The sequence below is a fragment of the Tachyglossus aculeatus genome, chromosome 26 (assembly GCF_015852505.1).
Source record: "Tachyglossus aculeatus isolate mTacAcu1 chromosome 26, mTacAcu1.pri, whole genome shotgun sequence".
Lineage (NCBI taxonomy): Eukaryota > Metazoa > Chordata > Mammalia > Monotremata > Tachyglossidae > Tachyglossus > Tachyglossus aculeatus.
The window spans coordinates 8,318,125-8,333,103 of record NC_052091.1 but is presented as its reverse complement, the minus strand read 5'-3'; the positions used below and the strand labels follow the sequence as shown (position 1 = coordinate 8,333,103).

The 14,979-nt window shown below is 47.0% G+C and overlaps 1 protein-coding gene across 1 annotated transcript in view; it reads right to left on the bottom strand.

The window, feature by feature from the left end:
- MAP2K1 (mitogen-activated protein kinase kinase 1) overlaps window positions 1–14,979 on the bottom strand; it is a 78,623-nt gene that overhangs the window by 25,636 nt on the left and 38,008 nt on the right. The window contains exons 2-5 of the mRNA XM_038767441.1: window positions 12,241–12,451; window positions 9,195–9,341; window positions 4,076–4,153; window positions 1,136–1,187 (exon numbers count right to left, since the gene is read on the bottom strand). Of these exons, the coding sequence (XP_038623369.1) occupies window positions 1,136–1,187; window positions 4,076–4,153; window positions 9,195–9,341; window positions 12,241–12,451 (488 nt within the window). The remainder of the gene's footprint in view (window positions 1–1,135; window positions 1,188–4,075; window positions 4,154–9,194; window positions 9,342–12,240; window positions 12,452–14,979) is intronic.

Genomic DNA, 14,979 nt, shown 5'->3' with positions numbered 1-14,979 from the left:
AAACCAGTAAACAGGCATCAATGTAAATAAATAGAATTATCGATATCCAGGTTCTAGGTTCCACTCAGTCACCCACTTGCCATATGACCTTAGGCTAGTCCCTTCAATGCTCCCTACCTCAGTTCCCCCAGAAGAGCGAAAATACGCCCGGGATTTGTGCTTTTACCTTTCACCCCCAAGTGGTTAGCGTGGCCTAGTGGGAAAAGCCCAGGCCTCGGAGTCAAAAGGACCTGGGTTCTAATCCCTGCTCTGCCACCTGTCTGCTGTGTGACTCTGGACAAATCACTTCACTATTCTGCCTCAGTTCCCCCGTGTGAAATGGGGATTAAGACTGTGAGCTCTGTGTGGGACACAGACTGTGTTCAACCCAATTAGCTTGATCAATCCCAGGGCTTAGTACAGTGGTTAGCATATAGTAAGCACTTAAAAAATACCACCATTATTTTCATGTGACTAGGATTTACTTATAATAATGTCTGTCTCCCCCTCTAAACTGTAAGCTCATTGTGGCCAGAGAACAAACCTATTAACTCTCTTGTATTGTACTTTCCCGAGCCCTTAGTACAGTGTTCTGCATACAGTAAGAATTCGATAAATACCACTGATGATGACTAGGAATGCCTCCAAAAGTAGGTGACTGTCTGATCAAAGCCTTATTGAGGGCACATCTCCTCCAAAAAGCCTTCCCAGACTAAGCACCCCCCACTTTCCTCTTCTCCTACTCCCTTCTACATTGCTCCCTTTGTTCTTCCCCGCTCCCAGCCCCACAGGACTTACGTACATATCTGTCATTTATTTTATTGATGTCTGTCTTCCCTCCTCTAGACTGTAAGCTCCTTGTAGGCAGGGAATGTGTCTGTTTATTATTGTATTGCACTCTCCCAATTGCTTAGTACAGCACTCTGCAGGCAGAAGCGCTCAATAAATACGATTGAATGAATAAATTAATTTCAGAAAATGCCAACGGAAGAATCGTGGAGTTGATGTACTACCAAAGGTCAGATCTCAGCACAAAAATTTTCATTCCCAATAAGAATCACAACAATGCCTCAAGACAGAACGCCCTTTGGCTTCCTACCGTTTGCAAAGACACAGTGACACACCACAAATGTAACAATAAAGAGACAGCACTTACCTCTGTGCATAATTTTATGTTTCTCCCTCAGATACGTTAGACCTTTTATTACCTAGGAATGAAAGATTTCAAAGACTCAGGTTGTAACTCAGGTTGCGTGAAACAAACACAAGAATTTACGGTTACTCTAGACTAAATGTGCAACAATATTCTCATGGACAAAAAGTGAATATCGTGAATTCTGAATAGAGAGGACAATAAGTTTGCCCCATTACTTCCTTCTTGCAAAGGAAAATAATTAAGGAGCTTGATAAGTTAGGTTTGCCTTGCAATGCAACCATATTAATGCCCATCTCCCGCACTAGATTGTAAGCTCATTTAAGGCAGGGAACGTGTCTACCAACTCGTATTGTATGAGATGCAGCACGGCATAGCGGATAGACCACAAGACTGGGAAGCAGAGGGTCATGAGTTCTAATCCCGGTTCCGCCACTTGTCTGCTGTGTGACCTTGGGCAAGTCACTTCACTTCTCTGGGCCTCAGTGACCTCACCTGTAAAATGGGAATTGAGGCTGTGAGCCCCACGTAGGACAGGGGCTGTGTCCAACCCAATTTCCTTATATCACCCCAGCGCTTAATACAGTGCCTTGCACATAGTAAGTGCTTAACAAATACCATTATTATTATTATTATTACTACTCTCCCAAGGGCTGAGTGTGGTGTTCTGTACATAGTAAGAACTCAGTAAATACCAGTGATGATGAATGCCACCATATTTTCATCCTCCTACGAACCAAGAATATTATTTCAGATTCTGCTCCTTACAAGCACCCAAGTATCAACTGTTAAACCACTGGAAAAGAAGTCTGATTTCCCTTCCCCACCTCTCCATTTTCGAAGCCCTACAAAAAGTTCTCTCCAGTTAATTTCTACCACTCCTGATCTCATCAGCTCGATCGTAACCTTCTGCACTTGGGTTTATAGAGCGATCATTAACCTTAGTGTATGTACTGATTTACATACATTCCCTTTGCACTTCTTTACTCATCTATTTAGCGTTTCATACTCCAGCTACTATCAGTTGTAGCTTTGCTCTGTCAACAGCTCCTGCAATTTATAGATATTTTGTATGTCTCCTGTTAGAGCAGAAGCTTCTTGAGAGCAGAGATCGAGGGTGCTGACTTCCCCAAAGTGCTTAATAATTGTGGTATTTGTTAAGCGCTTACTATGCGCTAAGCACTGTACTACATGCTGGTGCATTCATTCATTCAATCGTATTTATTGAGCACTTACTGTGTGCAGAGCACTGTATTAAGCACTTGGGAAGTACAAGTTGGCAACATATAGAGGCGGTCCCTACCCAACAGTGGGCTCACAGTCTAGATACAAGGTCATCAAGTCTCACATGAGGCTCACAGTGTAAGTAGAAGGGGGAACAGGTACTGAATCCCCATTTTACAGATGAGGGAACTGAGGCACAGAGAAGTGAAGCAGGATGGCCTAGTGGAAAGAGGATGGGCCTGAGAGTCAGAGGACCTGGTTTCTCATCCTGGCTCTGCCAACTGCTTGCTGTTTGACCTTGGGCAAGTTACTTAAGTTCTCTGTGCCTCAGTTCCCTCAACTGTAAAATGGGGACTAAATTCTATACCCTCCTACTGAGACTGTGAGCTCTGTATGGGACAGAGACTGTGTCCAACCTGATAAACCTGTATCAACCGCAGCACATAGAACAGTGCTTGACACTTAGTAAGTGGTTAACTATTTTAGAAAAAGATTGAATTGCTCCAGTTCACTCAGTAGACAAGTGGCTCCATCCCCCCATCTTACCTCCTTCCCTTCCCCACAGCACCTGTATATATGTATATATGTTTGTACATATTTATTACTCTATTTACTTATTTATTTTACTTGGACATATCTATTCCATTTATTTTATTTTGTTAGTATGTTTGGTTTTGTTCTCTGTCTCCCCCTTTTAGACTGTGAGCCCACTGCTGGGTAGGGACTGTCTCTATATGTTGCCAACTTGTACTTCCCAAGCACTTAGTACAGTGCTCTGCACACAGTAAGCGCTCAATAAATACGATTGATTGATTGATTGAGCCAGGATTAGAACCTCTGAGTCCTAGGCCCACGCTTTATGCACTAGGCCATCTGCTTAATACAGTGCTCTGTACCCAGAAGATACGCAATCATTACAGTTGATGATGATCCTCTTGAAGACAGCATGTGGCCTACTGGATAAACCCTGGGCCTTATGAGTCAGAAGGACCTGGGTTCTAATCCCAGCTCTGCCACTTGTCTGCTGGGTGACCTTGGGTAAATCACTTCACTTCTCTGGGCTTCACTTATCTCATCTGTAAAATGGGAATTGAGACTGTGAGCCCCATGTGGGACAGGGACTGTGTCCAACCCGATTTGCTTCTATCCGCCCGAGGGCTCAGTACGGTGCCTGGCACATAGGAAGTGCTTAACAAATACCACCGTTATTATTGTCATTACACAGCCGAAAGGCAGTGCTTTTTCAACGCCTCTATAGGATGAGGTACGGAGCAGAACTAAAGATGTGATCCCCGTTTCGACTTTGCTTTTCATCACCACCAAGGAGAAACACTTTTCTATAATGTCCTCCTTTTCCAATTTCCATCCTCCACCTGATCAATTGCCAACATACTCTTTCCTTGGAGTGACAAACAGAATCGCTGGGTAACCAATGAGGAGCGGCATGGCCAAGTGGAAAGAGCCCAGACCTGCGAGTCAGAGGACCTGGGTTCTAATCTCAGCTCCTCCACCTGTCTGCTGTGTGACCTTGGGTAAGTCACCTTCCTTCTCTGTGCCTCAGTTACCTCATCTGTAAAATGGGGATTCAATACCTGGTCTGCGACGGAGTAGGAGCCCCATGTGGGACTCTGTCCAATCTGATTATCTCGTATTGACCCCAGTGCTTGGCACAAAGTAAGTCTCTAACAATAATAATAATAATAAGCCGAATATACTTACAGCGATGCTAACTTTGCCCAGAATCTGCTCTGGAATTCTACCGGCTTTCTTCAGGACCTGATCCAAGGACCCACCATCCTAAGAATAAAATTTTGGCATGTTTAGTGAATACATTTGCTTCTTTTCTAAATATGCTTCAGATCTTACATTTAACGCCGCAGTCAGTTTTCTAGATCCAGAGAGGTGTATGAAGAGCAATTTTTGCCAAGGGGGAACTGAAATGACCTTTGCTCCCGTTGTCATATAAGTTATCAAGGAACACGAGATATTGAAAGTGGTCACACCAAGGGTCCCATGCTGTCATACAAAAACAGATTTGGGCTGACTTGACGGCAGAAAGACACCGTGAAATACCGCATGCCATGATTGGGACTCATCCAATGAACGCACGGGGAAGAATGAGTTCATGAATAGCGGTGTTGACAGCAGACTCTCTTTCCATACTCAACTGCCTTCATTTTGACTTAAGGTTTTAATGATTGTTGGGGACATTGGGAACAAAACACCTGAGCATACATAGGTCCACCAAAATCCAGACCCACTATCCAATTATCGCTGGGAAACACTGTGGCCTAATAGAGCCTGGGTTCTAATCCCAGCTCCGCCACTTGTCTGCTATGTGAACTTGGGCAAGTCATTTCACTTCCCTGTGCCTCAGTTACCTCACGTGTAAAATGGGGATTAAGACCGTGAGCCCCATGTGGGACAGGGCCTGTGTCCAAGCTGGTTATCCTGTATCTACTCTAGCATTTACTACAGTGCCTGGCACATATAACAAATGCCATTAAAAAAAGGTATCGGAGCAGAAGAGAGAAGGCACCAGGATACCAGTTCCCACAGGACGGTAGGGAAGAGGGATGTGGGGAGGAGAGACTCCTCTATTTTAACATTTATCTTTAACTCAGTCTCACTCTCCACAAGACCAAGCACCCAGGCCAATTCAGCCCTTCTGGGATCGAATCGTGTTGCTAAGGCCCCAGGCTCATGGAATAAAACCGCCAGAAGAGAGTTTATTTTTAGCAGCCAATTATGACCTAGCTCAGGGGTGTCTTTGTGCAGGGATTTCTACAGAAGAGTCCCCAAGCTTTATGAAAATATTGGTTCAAAATCTTCATGTGACAAGACAAGTTGCAGGCATTCCGGGGCCCCTGTTGCTCAGGGGTCCCTGAGTTGGATGTGCCAGAGCTGGGGGTGAGGGGGTCCCTCTGCCCCAACAAAAGATTGGTTCGAGTTCCTAAGGCCATCACATGCTGGTCAATAGTGCAGAGAGGTTGGGCCAGAAAAGGCATCTGAATTTTGGGTGGGAGCGGTATTCTCAGATGGCAATGATGCCCTCTGGCCTTGATGCCAGCCTAATGCAAAAGGACTATTATGCAAAAGCAGCGAATCCTAGCAGCAAGAGCCTGGGCGCCAGAGGACCTGGGTTCTAATTCTGGCTCTGCTACCTGCCTGCTGTGGGACCCTGGGCAAGTCACTTCACTTCTCTGGGCCTCAACTACCTCATCTGGAAAATGGGGATGAAATACCTGCCTCTGACTTAGACCTCGAGTCCCAGGTGGGACAGGAACTGTGTCTGACTTAGTATCTTGTACCTACTTAGGATGACTGTACTTGTACAATTGTACGATTGTACTACTTGTACCTACCTGCTTAGGATGATGCTTGGTACATAGTAAACGCTTAACAAATACCATGATTATTACAAACATATCTACCAACTACTACTACTAATAATAATAATAATTATTATGGTACTTGTTAAGCACTTACTATGTGCCAAGCACTGTTCTAAGTGCTGGGGTAGATACAAGTTAATCGGGTTGGACACAGTCCCTGTCCGACATGGGGCTCACACCTTCAATCCTCATTTTACAGATGAGGGAACTGAGGCCCAGAGAAGTGAAGTGATTTGCCCAAGGTCACACAACAGACAAGTGGCAGTATGGGGATCAGAACCCAGGACCTTCTGATTCCCAAGCCCGGGCTCTATCCACTAAGCCACGCTACTCTGCTGCACTGTACTCTCCCAAGTGCTTAGTGCAATGCTCTGCACACAGTCAACGCTCAACAAATACCACTGATTTGGAGTTGGCCTTCATTTATTCTCCCCAGGGCCACCTGGCTACTGAAAAGAACAAAGAGGCAGAGAGAAGAGCAGGGAGGCAGAGAGACAAGTGAATGAAAGCCCACACGCCCATTTGTGTTTCCAGTCTCTGAGGCACGACTGAAAAGAGAACCGGGACCCCTCCTGAACGTACAGTTTGAGAAAAAGAGCGAAAAATACGGCCACTTCTCCCACGCCACATTTCTGGGCGGACGACCTCCTGGGTAATTAGGGAACGATCTCCTGGCAGCTCACGAACCGCTGCGCTCGTGAGCGGGGCATTCGGCTGGGGGCTAAACCTCAGTGCTGGGCCAGGGAGCGGGACTTTTAGAGAACGGAGACTGTAAACTCGTTGTGGACAGGGAATGTATCCGTTTATTGCTCTACTGTACTCTCCCAAGGGCTGAGTATATTGCTTTGCACATGGAAAGCGCTCAGTAAATATGACAATGAATGACCAAATGAGCGAACCCCAAGCCTGATGGGATAACCGACGGAGCTTCCTCTTTAGGGAGGGCCAGAGAACAACCGAAATCGTTGCCTGGGTCTCTTTGTGCAAGAGGCGCTTAATAAGCCCTACAACTACTACAGGCTCTTACTACAGAGAGCCCACTGGGAGCTTCTCTCCCAGGTAATGCGAGGAAGGGTTCGCAACAGTCTTTAGAGTAGAAGCTCACTGTGGGTAGGGAATGTGTCTCTTGCTTGAGAAGCAGTGTAGCCTAATGGGTAAAACACGGCCTAGGCATCAGAAGGACCTGGGTTCTAATCCCAGCTAATCCACTTGTGTGCTGTATGCCCTCGGGCAAGTCACTTCACTTCTCTGGGCCTCAGTTCCCTCATCTGCAAAATGGGCATTAAGACCGAGACTGTGAGCCCTAGGTGGGACAGGGACTGCATCCAACCCAATTATCTTGTATCTACCCCAGTGCTTAGTACAGTGCCTGGCACATAGTAAGCACTTAACAAACAACATCATCATTATTATATTATTATTTCCCAAGAGCTCAGTAAAGTGCATTGCACCAAATTGGTGCTCCACTATGAACACCACTAATACTAATAATTTTTAGCCCCAAAGAAAATGAGGCCAATACTTCCTGTTTGGCGTGGCAAGGCACCTGCTGAGAAAGGGTTGTAGGGGCCCTCTGATATCATTTTTCAACGTTTACTATGTGTCGAACACTGTTCTAAGCGCTGAGGGTGGATACAATTCATCAGGCCAGATACAATCCCTGTCTCACTTGGGGCTCACAGTTTAAGCAGAAGGGAAAACAGAAATGGAATCCCCACTTGACAGCTGAGGAAACTGAGGCCCAGAGAAGTGAAGCGACATGGCCAAGGTCACAAAGCAGGCAAGTGGCGGAGCCAGGATTAGAACCCAGGTTCTCCGGCCCTCAGGCCCGGGCTTTATCCATTAGGCCGCACTGCTTCATTAAAGCAAGGCAACATTCCCAACCACGACCAGTGGATCAATGCGGGATGAGCTGGGTTTTCCCAGCTTTGCCAGAGTCGGTGGTCTCCCTGAGTTTCACGCCCCTGCATGGAAAGAAATGGGCAGAGAGGCAGACGGGAACCCGTGGAGGGGCACTGTGGCCACCCAAAAGAGAAAGCATCTGGGAATTCTCCACTTTGGAAAATCTGCTTGTGCCAACCAACTTTCCCTTGAAAGAACGGCTGTCAAGGGGGAGGATTAACAGGCAAAAACAGATGGAGGAAAATAAAGGCCCCTAAAACCAAACTTCGCCTCTTGCAGTTATGACACAATTATCAACTCCATGTTGCAATGAATGGCAATTCTGAGCACTTACGGGGTGCAGGGTATTGCACTAAATGCCTAGCACTGTACTAAGCGGCTTCTGGGACCCACCCATCGCAGGTTTCTGCCTCTTCTTTTTGCCATCCACACTTCCACCAGAGAAGCAGTGTTCCCTAGTTGATGGAGCCCCGGCCTGGGAGTCAGAAGGACCTGGGTTCTAATCCCGGCTCTGCAACTTGTCAGCTGTGTGACCCTGAGCAAATCACTTCACCGGGCCTCAGTTACCTCATCTGCACAATGGTGGTTACGACTGTGAGCCCCACGTGGGACAGGGACCCTGCCCAACCCGATTACTTTGCACCTACCTCAGCAGCTTAAGACAGTGCCTGTTGCACAGCAGGTGCTTAACAAATAGCATTAAAAAAAGTCACCTAAGAGCTTAGTACAGTGCTAGGCTGTCCCCCGCCTCTAGACGGTCTTCCCCTCTAATAATAATACTGACGGCGTTTATTAAGCGCTTACTATGTGCAAAGCACTGTTTTAAGCGCTGGGGAGGTTACAAGGTGATCAGGTTGTCCCACGGGGGCTCACAGTCTTCATCTCCATTTTACAGACGAGGGAACTGAGGCACAGAGAAGTTAACTGACTTGCCCAAAGTCACTCTAGACTGTAAGTTCATCGTGGGCAAGAAATGTGTCCGTTTATTGTTGTATTGTCCTCTTCCAAGCCCTTAGTACAGTGCTCTCACCTCCTCCAGGAGGCCTTCCCAGACTGAGCCCCTTCCTTCCTCTCTCCCTCGTCCCCCTCTCCATCCCCCCCATCTTACCTCCTTCCCTTCCCCACAGCACCTGTATATATGTATATATGTTTGTACATATTTATTACTCTATTTATTTATTTTATTTGTACATATCTATTCTATTTATCAGTATGTTTGGTTTTGTTCTCTGTCTCCCCCTTTTAGACTGTGAGCCCACTGTTGGGTAGGGACTGTCTCTGCATGTTGCCAATTTGTACTTCCCAAGCGCTTAGTACAGTGCTCTGCACATAGTAAGCGCTCAATAAATACAATTGATGATGATGATGATGATGCTCTGCTCACAGTAAATGTTCAATAAATGAGTAAATGAATGCTTTGCAGATGGTAAGCACTCACTAAATACCACGGAATGGATGAATGAACCCCAGCCCGCCCAGGAGGGAGGAACCAGGGGAGTTATCTTCCTTCCCGACGCGTCCCCACCGGCCCCACAACTCACCATATGCTCCATGCAGATGCTGATCTCGCCGTCACTGTAGAAGGCCCCGTAGAAGCCGACGATGTACGGGGAGTTGCATTCATGGAGCACCTGCAGCTCCCGGATGATCTGGTTCCGGATGGCCGGCTTGATCTCTAGGTGGATGAGCTGCAAAAGAACCCATTTCCGCTTATTTTCAGTCTCCCTAAAGGCTCTTTTAAAAAAGGAAAGAAGGGAAAAAACAAATCAAAAGACCAACCAGGCGAGTCGCCGTGCACCCAATATACCTACCCAGAGCCTGGGCGCCAGGGGAGGTGGTTGTAGTTGAGGGAGATGGGACTTGGGGAGGATCCGAATCTGGGCCCCGGGGGGGACTGGTCACAGTGGAGGAAGATGGGAATGAGAGGGGACCAGAGCCTGGGCCAGGACTCCTGGACCCCCGTAGGGAGGGAAGGTGGCAGAAGCAAAGACCACCCTCAGAGGTGTGCCACTAACGGGAACTCTCGGTTGGGAAGGATGGAGACCCCAGGAGGGGAGGGTCCTTCTGAAGCTTCTCTCTCGAGAACTAAAGCGGCTGGGTCTGCCGAGTCACTAGAGGAAAGAGCAGAACTTCCCCTCATCATCACCTTCAAAGTTTATTGAGCACTCAGTATGTGCAGGGCAGCGTACTAAGCGCTTGGGAGAGCACAATACGGAGAGTTGGCAGACTCACTCCCCGACCACAACGACCTTAGAATCCAGAAAGGGAGACAGACATTAATAGAAAATAAACCTTTAGCCCTTCTCTCCCTTAAGCCTCCCATCAAGAGGCTCCTGATTTATCCAGCACTTAGTACAGTGCACGGCGCATAGTAAGCGCTTAACAAATTCCATTATAATTATTATTATTATCATCATTATCTGCTTGCTGGCGTGGAGACTGGGGGCTGGGGATTTGGCTTTCAACAACTCTGGATCAGGGAAGTCTTGGAGGCCCCAGAACCAAGAGTCTCTGGGGGTTTTCTGCTGCTGTTTTGGGTTTTTTTTATGATATTTTTAAGCGCTTAGCACTAGATAGAGAGAGGACGGGCCCGGGAGTCGGAAGGAGCTGGATTCTAATCCTGGCTCCACCACATATCTGCTATGTGATCTTAGGCAAATCACTTCACTTCTCCGAGCCTCAGTTACCTCATCCGTAAAATAGGGATTAACAGCGCGAGCCCCATGAGGGACAGAGATTGTGTCCAACCTGAATGACTTGTATCTACTCCAGTGCTTCGAACAGTGCTCGGCACATAGTAAGTGTTTAACAAGTACTATTATTATTAATAGCACTCTATTTATTTATTTTACTTGTATCTATCTATTCTATTTATTTTATTTTGTTAGTATGTTTGGTTTTGTTCTCTGTCTCCCCCTTCTAGACTGTGAGCCCACTTTTGGGTAGGGACTGTCTCTATATGTTGCCAGTTTGTACTTCCCAAGCGCTTAGTATAGTGCTCTGCACAAAGTAAGCGCTCAATAAATACGATTGACTGATTGATTATTACTATGAATCAAGCACTGTACAAAGAGCTAGGGTAGACGCCAAGATAATCAGGTTGGACAGAGTCCCTGCTCCACATGGGGCTTACAGTCTAAATCAGAGGGAGGAGGATTTAATCCCCGTTTTACAGATGAGGTAACTGAGGCCCAGAGAAGTGAAGTGACTTGCCTAAGGTCACACAGCAGACAAGTGATGTTGTTAGGATTAGAACCCGGGTCCTCTTACTCCCAGACCCAGGCTCTTTCCACTAGGCCTCACTGCTTTTCTGTTCGAGAGAGGCTCAGTGTCAGTTTCATTTGGGCAGTCGTGGACTAACTGCCCGTGTTTCGAATCTGGGCCCCTTGTCCTCTCACTTTTCCAACGAAAGGAGATCCTAGGTGCTTCTCTTGGAAGGATGGGTTGCTGAAATGGTCAGGAAGCCAAAAAGGACTCCCCCGAAGCACACAAAAACACAACAGCACTTGACCGGAAAAATCAATCAATCAATCAATCATATTTATTGAGCGCTTACTATGTGCAGAGCACTGTACTAAGTGCTTGGGAAGTACAAAGTGGCAACATATAGAGACGGTCCCTACCCAACAGTGGGCTCACAGTCTAAAAGGGGGAGACAGAGGACAAAACCAAATATACTAACAAAATAAAATAAATAGAATAGATATGTACAAGTAAAATAAATAGAGTAATAAATATGTACAAACATATATACATATATACAGGTGCTGTGGGGAAGGGAAGGAGGTAATGATTTTCTCAAGGCGGGAGGAAACAAAAATATAAAATGAGAAAACGTATTAAATAAGAAATACTTTTTCTTTCGGCTTCTTCCTGCTTGAAGACGGGCCTTAGAAGCGGCGAGAGTGGGGTGGGTCAATCAATCAATCAATCAATCGTATTTACTGAGTGCTTACTATGTGCAGAGCACTGTACTAAGCGCTTGGGAAGTACAAATTGGCAACACATAGAGACAGTCCCTACCCAACAGTGGGCTCACAGTCTAAAAGGGGGAGACAGAGAACAGAACCAAACATACCAACAAAATTAAATAAATAGGATAGAAATGTACAAGTAAAATAAATAAATAAATAAAAGAGTAATAAATATGTACAACCATATATACATATATACAGGTGCTGTGGGGAAGGGAAGGAGGTAAGATGGGGGGATGGAGAGGGGGGCGAGGGGGAGAGGAAGGAAGGGGCTCAGTCTGGGAAGGCCTCCTGGAGGAGGTGAGCTCTCAGCAGGGCCTTGAAGGGAGGAAGAGAGCTAGCTTGGCGGAGGGGCAGAGGGAGGGCATTCCAGGCCCGGGGGATGACGTGGGCCGGGGGTCGACGGCGGGACAGGCGAGAACGAGGTACGGTGAGGAGATTAGCGGCAGAGGAGCGGAGGGTGCGGGCTGGGCTGGAGAAGGAGAGAAGGGAGGTGAGGTAGGAGGGGGCGAGGGGATGGATGGACAGCCTGGAAGCCCAGGGTGAGGAGTTTCTGCCTGATGCGCCCCCTCACCCCCTTCTTCTGGGTCCTTAAATGGCTTCAAAGCCTCACCTTTCGGGCCATGATGAGCCCAGAGGGCTTGTGGGAGACTTTGAACACCACCCCGCCGTTCCCGGCTCCCAGCTCGCTGATTTTCTCGAAGTCGTCATCCTTGAGTTCCCCGACTTTCTGTTTCTGGGTGAGGAAAGCCTCCAGTCGTTTGCGCTGCTGCTCGTCCAGCTCCAGTTCTTCCAGCTTCTTCTGGAGCGCTTCCAGGTTGGTCCTGAGCAGACGGCGGAGACACGTTCACCACCAAGACTCTCCCCGACCCGGGAAGCCGAGCTACTCCGATGCTCTCCACCGACTGGCGCTTAGTACAGTGCTCCGCACAGAGGAGGCGCTCAATAAATACCATTGCTTGATTGTGGCCAGGGAATGTGTCTATCAACTCTGCTATCCTGGACTCTCCTTAGAGCTTCGTACAGTGCTCTGCATCATCATCAATCGTATTTATTGAGCGCTTACTGTGTGCAGAGCACTGTACTAAGCGCTTGGGAAGTACAAGTTGGCAACATATAGAGACAGTCCCTACCCAACAGTGGGCTCACAGTCTACAAGAAGTGCTCAATAAATGCCACTGATTGACTGTAGGAAGGGAGTGTGCCTACCAACACCATTATATTGAACTCTCCCAAGCACTTAGTACGGTGTTCCCCTCACAGTAATAATAATAATAATAACGATGGCATTTGTTAAGTGCTTACTATGTGCAAAGTACTGTTCTAAGCGCTGGGGGACACAAGGTGATCGGGTTGTCCCACATGGGGCTCACAGTCTTCATCCCCATTTTACAGATGAGGGAACTGAGGCACAGAGAAGTTAAGTGACTTGCCCAAAGTCACACAGCTGACAATTGGCAGAGCTGGGATTTGAACCTATGACCTCTGACTCCAAAGCCCGGGTTCTTTCCACTGAGCCACGCTCAATAAATGCCATTGACTGATTAATTGTAATCAACTGGTGAATTGCCCAGGACCTATGTAGATGGGCAGTTGGTGAACCTTTTTTTTTTAAAAAAAAATGGCGTTTGTTAAGTCCTTACTTTGTGCCAGGCACTCTACTAAGCGCTGAGGTAGATACAAGATCAGGCTGGATGTAGTCTGTGTCCCACATGGGGCTTCCAGCTTTAATTTGCCTGTCTACTTATTTTGTTTAGCTGTCTGCCTCCCCCTCCTAGACTGTGAGCCCACTGTTGGGTAGCCTGTCTACTTATTTAGTTTAGTTGTCTGTTTCCCCCTTCTAGACTGTAAGCCCATTGTCTCTATCTGTTGCCGAATCATACTTTCCAACTGCTTAGTACAGCACTCTGCACACAGTAAGCACTCAATACGACTGAATGAATGAATTTAATTCCCATTTTACAGATGAGGGACTGAGGCACAGAGAATTGAAGTGACTTGCCTGAGGTCACTCGTTAGACAAGTAGTGGAGCCAGAACTAGGCTCCCAGGCCCAAGGTCTTTCCACTACGCCATGCTGCTTCCCTTCTTCTCACTCTTCCCTCACTCCAACCCAGGCCAAACATTTCGCTCGTCTGATGCCCACCTCCTCCCTGAGCCTCGCTCTCGTCTGTCTCGCTGTCTACCCTGCGCTCGCGCCCTTCCTTCTGCCTGGCATTCCCTACCCCTCCACACCCGCTCTCCCCATCCTCAAAGCCTTACTGAAATCACACCTCCTCCAGGAGGCCTTCACTGACTAACCTCTCTTCTCTCTGCTCAATTTCCCCTCCCTATCTCATTACCTAGGCACTTGGGTTCTCACCTCCTAAACCCTGGATTACTCACCCCATCCTCTCCCCCAAAAGCAGTTACTTCCATATCTTTATGCTCGGTTGCTTCCCGTACCTGAAATTTATTTTACGTGTCTCTCTCTCTTCCCTACTAGATTGCACGCTAGGGATAGTGCCTACTGTGCCTCAGTTACCTCATCTGTAAAATGGGGATTAAGACTGTGAGCCCCATGTGGGACAACCTGATCACCTTGTATCCTCCTCAGCGCTTAGAACAGTGCTTTGCACATAGTAAGCACTTAACAAATGCCATTATTATTATTATTATTATTATTAGGTCTACTGGACTCTCCCTAAGTGAGAAGCAGCATATTTATTTTTATTAATGTATGCCTCCTCCTCTAGACTGTAAATTCACTGTGGGCAGTTTATTGCTATATTCTACTCTGCCATGTGCTTAGAACAGTGCTCTGCACATAAGCGCTCAGTAAATACAACTGACTATTATTATTAGTGGGAAGAATATGGGCCTGGGAATCAGAGGACCTGGGTTCTAATTCTGGCTCCGCCACTGGTCTACTGACCTCGGGCAAGTCATTTCACTTTTCCAAGCCTCAGTTCCCTTAACTGTAAAATGGGGATTACAACGGTGAGCCCCACTTGGGACACTGGCTGTGTCCAACCTGATTAGCTTATATTTACCTCAGCGCTTAGTATAGAGCCTGACAACATAGTAAGCACTAAACACATACCGTTAAAATAAAGTGCTTTTAGTGTGGTGCTCGGCACAGAGTAAGCGCTCAATAAATATCCCTGCTTAAGATTACTTCCCTGATCTAGATGCCTTCTTCCAATCTGGAGATTTGGGCGCGGTCCATCACTGTTCGCACCATCAAGAGAATCTTCCAGACAAAGATCCACTGGATCAGTTGTTGTCTCCAATAATAGTAATAGCGACGATAATAATAATGGTATTTATTTAGTGCTTACTATGGACCAGGCGCTGTACTAAACACTGGGAAA